Consider the following 7,642-nt stretch of genomic DNA (forward strand, 5'->3'; position numbering starts at 1 on the left):
CTTGGAAGGCTGAGGCAGAAGGATTACCAGAGCCCAGCAGGTCGAGGCTGCGGTGGCCGGAAGCACTCCAGTCTGGGTGACAGAGTGAGACCCCAACTCAAAAAAAAAAAAAGAAATAAAATAGAATCCCGACCATGGGGAAGTGACCTTTCCCATATTGTTGCTGGCATTCTTGGCTCAGCAAGCCAGATTGCTTCTAAGGCAACCTCAGCTGAAGGACTCTTCAGCATCAAAACTTGTTTCTGGGCAGAGAAGGGGCTAAAGGGCATGGATGTAAGATTTGGGGTGGCAGCCCTTTGAAGATATTTCCTGCTTGCATTCCTGTTACAGCTTGTGTAACCTGAAGAGGCCCATGTGATGGGCGAGGAGAGGAAGAGACTTGGATGAGTCGGTGACTGAATGTGGCTCATGGGAAACAGCCCCCTTCAGAGGCTGAACAGAAATGAGAGTCCTCATGCTGTGTCTCCACCTGGGGGCAGCAGTTAGCTATGCCCTTCCTGGGGCAGATCTCAGGAGGGCCCCTTTGGGTGGCACCCTCTATGTGCCTGGCATACTTACACAGAGGGAAGTCGTAGGCCCCTGTCGATATCCTTTCCGCTCTCTTATTAGGGTATACACAGCTGCCAGCACAGTGACTGCTCCTTTTAAACCAGTAAATCTTGAGTGAAAGCATCCTCAGCTTCTCTGAGTTTGGCAACCGTTCTCCTTATTGACCTTTCACTTTCTTCCTCTTAGTACCTTTGTGTTGGATGAATTTAAGCGCAAGTACTCCAACGAGGACACACACACTGTGGCACTGCCATATTTTTGGGAGCACTTTGATAAGGATGGCTGGTCCCTGTGGTATTCTGAGTACCGCTTCCCTGAAGAGCTCACCCAGACCTTTATGAGTTGCAACCTCATCACTGGTAAGAAGAGGATGGGTCTGAAAGAGAAAGGAGAAAAAATTAGTGGGTGATGTGATTCCAAAGGCTGAATGTTCTCCCTTGCCTCTTCAGGAATGTTCCAGCGATTGGACAAGCTGAGGAAGAATGCCTTTGCCAGTGTCATCCTCTTTGGAACCAACAATAGCAGCTCCATTTCAGGAGTCTGGGTCTTTCGAGGCCAGGAGCTTGCCTTTCCGGTGAGGAAGGTGGAAGGGAGGAGTCTCTAGGGTAGGGCAGAGATATGAGAATCACTGTTTTATGCCTGGGCAGAGAGGCATTCAGGAGAGATCGGTAATGTGTATAGAAAGGTGCTGTTCCCATTCACAGGAGTCTTGGGATCTGATGACACATGTTTGAGTTGGAAGTAACACAGGTGTGGGATAGTATCCTGTAATCTGACCACATACTTTGCTGACTTTTTGTCCCCAGCTGAGTCCAGATTGGCAGGTGGACTACGAGTCATATACATGGCGGAAACTGGATCCTGGCAGCGAGGAGGCCCAGACACTGGTGCAAGAGTACTTTTCCTGGGAGGGGACCTTCCAGCATGTGGGCAAAGCCTTCAATCAGGGCAAGATCTTCAAGTGAACTTCTCTTGCCATCGCCTAGCTGCCTGCACCTGCCATTCAGGGAGATGGGGGTCATTAAAGGAAACTGAACATTGAAGCTTTTCCTGTCCTGCCTCCTTTGTGAGTGGTGCCTTCTTCAAAGGGGAGTGAATAGATACATTGAAGCAGGGCGTTTCCTATGTCTGCAGGAAAGAAGATTTCAGAAGACAGAAATCGAGACCTGTTCTCAGTTGTGATTTTATTGCCCTGCCACCTGTGGTGATGACTGTTTTCTAACTAGGAAAGGTTGAAACTGTTTGGGTGGGTAGTAATATGGAACTTTGTAACTACCTTTTTTTTTTTTTTGAGTCAGAGTCTCACTTGTTGCCTAGGCTGGAGTGCAGTGGCATACTTGCAGCTACCACAGCCTTGACTTACTGGGCTCAGGCAATACTTTGGCCTCAGCCTTGGAAGTAGCTGGAACTACAGGCTTGTACCACTGCACCTGGCTAATTTTTCTTGATTTATTGTAAAGATGAGGTCTCGCCACCTCGGGTGGTCTCAAACCCCTGGGTTCAGGCAATCCTCTTGCCTTGGCCTCCCAAAGTGCTGGGATTACAGGTGTGAGTCACCACACTCAGCATAACTAGGTTTAGGGACTAGATTTCAAGACTTTTCCCAGTAAGGGCAGAAAATAGCTGCCATAAGTGGTAGAGACATTTTGAATCCAGCAGTTGTCACTTTATTTAGTTAGTGGTTTTTTTGTAGAAATGGGAATGGGTCAGGGGAAATAATTTAAAACTAAACTTTATTTAGAGACAGGGTCTTACTGTGTTGCTAAGGCTGGAGTGCAGTGGCTATTCACAGGCACAATCAATAGCTCACTGTAGCCTTGTCCTACACTCAAGTAATCCATCCTCCTGCCTCAGCCTCCCAAGTAGCTGGAACTACAGATGTATCCAGTTTGGATGTCATTCTTGAAGCCTTTACTCACACCCTGCTGCCTCCTAGACTGTTTAGTAGTCATGATACCCTGCTTAGAACCAATGGTTACTCTTCCCCTTTGAACTTAATGTTTATATTATTATGCCCTTTTCAGAGATTTTTGCCCTTCTGTTTGTTTCTTTCTGAAGAGCAATGAAGATCTCCCTGTAAATTTAATAGCTCAGGTGAAATTGGAAACTTCGAGTTTGAATCACAATTTTAGGTATAGGCAGAAACAGTCATGACTGCCTTTGGTGCCTGGGCTTACGGTTTTGTAAGCCACCCCTAGTCCAGACACACAAGAAGGCTCTTTGCTTGGGAGGGGGAGAAGGTGACCTTACCAGGTGCACACAAGGGACTGGAAGCTTGGGAGGGAATAGGGCTGTCATCTGTAGCTGAGCACTTTGACCTGCAGTTGGAATTCTGTGAAATGGGGCAGATAAAAGTTGTGGTTTCAAACCCAGATGGGTGAGGATGGGTTCGTTCTTGCTCGGACTCTGTTCCCTGGCAACTCATCTTGAGCTGGGTCCAAACCTGATTCCTTTCTTCTGAGCATTCTGGGCTCTCCTTGGTTCTGACAGTGCTAGATGTAGCAAGGTGTGGAGGCGTATTCCCAGCTCCCAAGTATTTGTAGCTACTTGGGAGGCTGAGCGGGGAGGATACCTCAAGGCTAGGAGTCCCGAGGTTGCAGTGAGCTATGATTCCACCTGTGAATAGCCACTGCACTCCAGCCTGGGTACATAGTGAGACCCCATCTCTAAAAAGTGCTAGATGCTGGCTTGAGATGTGCCCTTAGCTTGAGTCTAGGGCCTCGCCAAACCTGTCAGACTCCTCCCAAGTTCCATTTTGTACCACACCCCCTTCTGTTCTTGTGTGACCAACACTATCATGGTGTTACTCTTTCCAGTCCCTAGTACTTTTTGGAAGCCAAGGTTGAAGGATCATTTGAGGCTGAGATTGAGACCAGCCTAGGCACCATAGTGAGACCCCATCTCTACAAAAGTAGCTTGGTGTGGTGGTATGCATCTGTAATCCTAGCTACTGAGGAGGCTAAGACCTTAAAAATCTTAGTGGCAGGAGAGGTAAAGTTGGACAAATAGATTTAGGTTTGAGGGGCAGGTCTGAGGCGCAGGAGGGAGGCCCAACTGTGAAGGGTGGGGTTCTGCTGGGTGGACCGAGCAGCAGCAGTGGGCCTGGCAGCCCATGTGGACTGGGCAGGTCTGGGTGGGGGATGGGGCGGACCCTCACCACCTAACCTCCCTCTGAACCTGCAGGAAGAGTGACTCATCTACACATCCTGCCTCCCCTGCCTCTAGCTCTGGCTGTAGGGTGCAGAGTAAAGATAGCCAGGTTGTTGCAGGAGACCAAACTTGCACTTTGGGGAGGGCCAGTACAAGTGGGAGGTAAGGTAGTACCCCCAAGGGGAGAGGTTGTGGGCCTAGGAAGGCTGGGCTGTTGAGGGTGGATGGGCAGACCTCTTTGCTATGGTGGGCAGAGAAGAGGTTAACGGGAGCTTCTAGTGGCAGACAGGGCAGGAAAAAAAGGGAAGCACATCTGGAGTTCTTTCTGTCCCTGCCCTGCCCTGGGGAGGCCTGAGTCACTGCACTGGGGACTCTTGCCTCCCCCCTCCACCCATCCCAGCTGGGCCCCCGCATGGTTGGCTGGAACCTGGCCTTTCCCTGCTGGGCAGCCAATCAGAGTCTGTGCCTGCAGATATCTCTGGCTGCTAGGAAGTTTTCTCTAGGTGCCAAGGAGCCTTGTGCCACCCAAGCACCACCTAGAGCTGGTGGTCTTGATGCCAACAGTCCAGCATGTGCCACAGAGGCTGGGGGTGGGGGGGAAGGGAAGGGAGTGTTGTGAATGGATCAGGGATTGAGAACAGAGCATGATCTTGGAAAACAGCATAAGGGAAAGAAGAGGCTATTATTTTACCCCTTACTGGGCAAAATCTCAGAACCTTCAGAAAGGGAGGTTGGAAGAAACTGGAGGTGGTGTCGGGCTCAGGGTTGCAGTTGACTCAGATAAAATCTTTACAGAGCCTGGAGTGTGAATTGGAAGGGCTGAGACTTGGTTAATTTGTAGATAAACTGGTAGATACTGGTTATAAGCAGCTATTTATTTTAGCTTCCTTGGCTCTTCTGCTTAAGTCACTTATTAAAAAGTTAAAAGTCTAAATCTCTTCCAAGAAAGATCTAGAGTGTCTCATTTTTTTCATGTCTGCTTTGAGCTGGAGCTGGACAGCTGCTGCTCTCCCTGGGTCAGACCCAGCCCACCAGCTGCCCACATGCCCCAAATGTGCCACTTCCCCTTTTGCAAGGGGCGGGGGACCAGAATGTTGAAGGGAAAGGAATGAAGTGCTTTGGAGGTTCCGCCCAGTCATTTCTGAAATTAATACTGTGGTTTTCATGGCAACCGGCACTTTGTCCTTACCTCAGAACTTTCCCTCCACACACATCAAATGAATTTTTGTAGGTGCTTTTGCTCCCCAACCAGTGTGCCTACAGGGCACCGTAACTTCCCCAGCTTGCTGTGGTCCTCTGAATGTAATTTGGGGTTCCCACCCTGTTCTCTTTGCCTGATGCAGTGGAGCTGAAACATTGGCGCTCCTGAAAGGTTAGAGAAAATATGCCACCTGCTCCTGTCTGTTTGCTCTAGTCAGGCTGGCATAGCTCCCAGAGGAGGCTGTCGTTTACAGGGGTGTCCCAGTGCCTCAGCACCCAAGGGATGGGTGGAGTGGGGGGTGCTGGCGAGTAGCACTTGATTCGCTTGAATCTCATAGCGGGAGAATGCCGTGGGCAGGTGGTAGTGGCTCAGTGGCAAAGATGTCCCTGGTGACCCTCAATGTTCCTGGGCTCTTTTCTTCTCTGTTGCTCCTCCCTTCTTCCTTTTTTGTTTTCTTGATTTCTTCAGGATTCCAAGGGAAGCCTATGGACTCTACCTTTTTAACACAATGGGCAGTGGGTGTGCAGCTCCGCTGGATGGCCACTCGGGGCTTGGGGCTATTTCTGATAGGATCTCCCATGAAGTGTGCCTCTACTTCCAGCTGCCCCCTCCCCTCCGCAGCAGGAACAGCTGTCATGTGAAGGCCGCTCTGCTGGCTCAGCCCTTTTGCAATCATCTGGCTGGCTCTGCTGGGAGGGGGTGGAGAGTGAGGATGGGCAGAGCCAAGAGGTAAACGAGGGAACACAGTAGGGCAGGGGGAGCTGTCATGGGTAAGGAGGGCTGTAGAGTTGAGGGAAGAAGGGCTGCCAAGGTCAGGCAGGAGGGGCAAAGCAGCTGAGCAGGCCATGGGGGTGGGGCTGGGGAAAGTGGGGCCGGAGAATGACGAGCTTAGGGCACACATCCCAGGAAGTGGGGGTTGCCCTGGGCTTGAAGACTTTCTAGGTGTGAGGGGAGATGGTTGTAGCGGAACCCTGGCCAGGCATCCTTCAGGAAGATCCGCATTTCCCCTGACTCACAGGGAAGCTGTGGGGTGCTTTCTGGCCAGTCCTCCTCCGTGTGAGACCTGAGTCACTGAGTTGCCTAGGGTGTTGGCTATCCTGCCCCACCCTCCCACCCCTTTTATCCCACTCTTCAATAGCAGCTGTCCATCTCTTTGACTCAGACTTACAGAATGTTCCTCGTGCAGGAAATTGCCAGAAAGGGCATCTCTAATCATCCTTCATTTTACCAGTGAGGAAACTGGAGCCCAGAAAGGGGAAGTGACTTATCAAGGGTACAGCCAAGCCTTCCTACAATCCTTGCAGCCATTCACTGAGCCACTTTGGCTCCTGAGAGGAACAGGGGAATGCTTTCCTTAAAAGCTGAGGAAGTATGGCGGACACAGCACACCAGGTGTGGAGGAGCCGGGAGAGGCATCTAAAGGCTTCCAGGGGCTGGGAGCTCAGTGCTAAGAAGCAGAGAAGTAGAGCCAGCCCTGGGGCAGGGTCAGCTGTAGCGATCCAAGTCCTGGGGCGAGCAGAGGGCACAGGGTGTAGCAGAGGCGGGACTTCGAGTGACAGGAACCTCAACTATGTGGTGACTCAGGCTCTGGGCAGTCTGGGCCCTTCCTTCCCTGCGCAGCCTGATCTCCTTAAACTGGACTTGGGGAGTGTAAGCAGAGGAGGGAGGAAAACTCAGACTGGTCCCTCTTTCCCCAGGAAACTCAGGGAAAGGCAGAGGAAGTGGGAAGACAAGAGAAAAGCAGATTCCAAGAAAGGAGTGAGGAGGTGGTGGTCCCCTCTTTCTCGGCCCCTCCCTCCCTGCTCCCTGCTGGGGAGGGGAGCCAGCAGGGCGTTGGCTGCTCCATTCACTCAGTCTCCCTCCCTCAGCTCCTATTTACGACTAAGCTCGCCCAGTCTGCATTCAGGGCTAAGCTCTTCTGTTGTCTCTCTCTCCCTCCCTCCTTCCTTTGCAGTCTCATGCAGTCACGTTTTGTCACTACTTTTCCTTAATCTCAGGTCCACGTCCCATACCTGCAACCGTGTCTCCCACTACTGCCTAGAATCCGGCCATGGCCGGTGTGTTCACCTGCCCCCTCTCCTGGCCCACTTCCATTCCCTTTTGCCTGCCTGGACAGTCTTTCTTTGCCATCTTTCCTCCCAGATGGTACTCTGGAGACAGAACCACGTGTGTTTTGTTCTTTAGCCAGCTGTAACTTGGGTTCTGCTTGGGCCCGAAGATTTCATTAGGACTGAGTGTAATGGGAGAGTTTCCAGGTATCAGGGCTCTCTGATTTGAGTAACTCAGGAACTCCTTACTGAAGCTTGAGGTTTCATTCAATACAGGCTGGGTTTTGAACTGAGATAGGGAAGGATGATTTTATTTGGCTTCATATGTTGAGTTATGGTTAGGAGGCGGCATTGCTTAGGAAATAATGTATAGCTTCCAAATTACCCAATGGGTTTGCTGTTAGACTGGGGAAGATGACAGATTAGGAAGTGATGAAAATGATAGAGAAGGGTGTGTTTGGCATGGATTCTAATCCCTGGGCTGGTGTGTGTATGGGGCGGAGGTGGGGTCTAGAAGATCCTGGATGGCGCTAAGAAGGGTTAACAGTCATTTCTCTGTGTCTAAGAATGACATGCAAAAGAACTCTTAGGCTTCTAGAGACTGCAAACAGACTGCCCATTTCGCTTCCTTTCTGGGATCAGAGTTTGAAAACTGAGATTACCCTTTGAGCAGTCAACCTCTTTTCTTCCCCTA

General features: G+C 50.8%; 1 protein-coding gene across 2 annotated transcripts in view; it reads left to right on the top strand.

Annotated features, from left to right (window-relative positions):
* The window catches only part of EEF1G (eukaryotic translation elongation factor 1 gamma), a 14,383-nt gene extending 12,791 nt beyond the window's left edge, over nt 1-1,592 (top strand). For both annotated transcript variants that reach the window (XM_008062459.2, XM_008062460.2), the window contains exons 8-10: nt 736-908; nt 999-1,123; nt 1,356-1,592. In XM_008062459.2, coding sequence (XP_008060650.1) covers nt 736-908; nt 999-1,123; nt 1,356-1,514 — 457 coding nt within the window. In that variant the 3' untranslated portion in view covers nt 1,515-1,592. The remainder of the gene's footprint in view (nt 1-735; nt 909-998; nt 1,124-1,355) is intronic.
* The last annotated feature ends 6,050 nt before the right edge of the window (nt 1,593-7,642 follow it).

The sequence above is a fragment of the Carlito syrichta genome, unplaced genomic scaffold (assembly GCF_000164805.1).
Source record: "Carlito syrichta isolate Samal-C Ts95f unplaced genomic scaffold, Tarsius_syrichta-2.0.1 Scaffold305706, whole genome shotgun sequence".
NCBI lineage: Eukaryota > Metazoa > Chordata > Mammalia > Primates > Tarsiidae > Carlito > Carlito syrichta.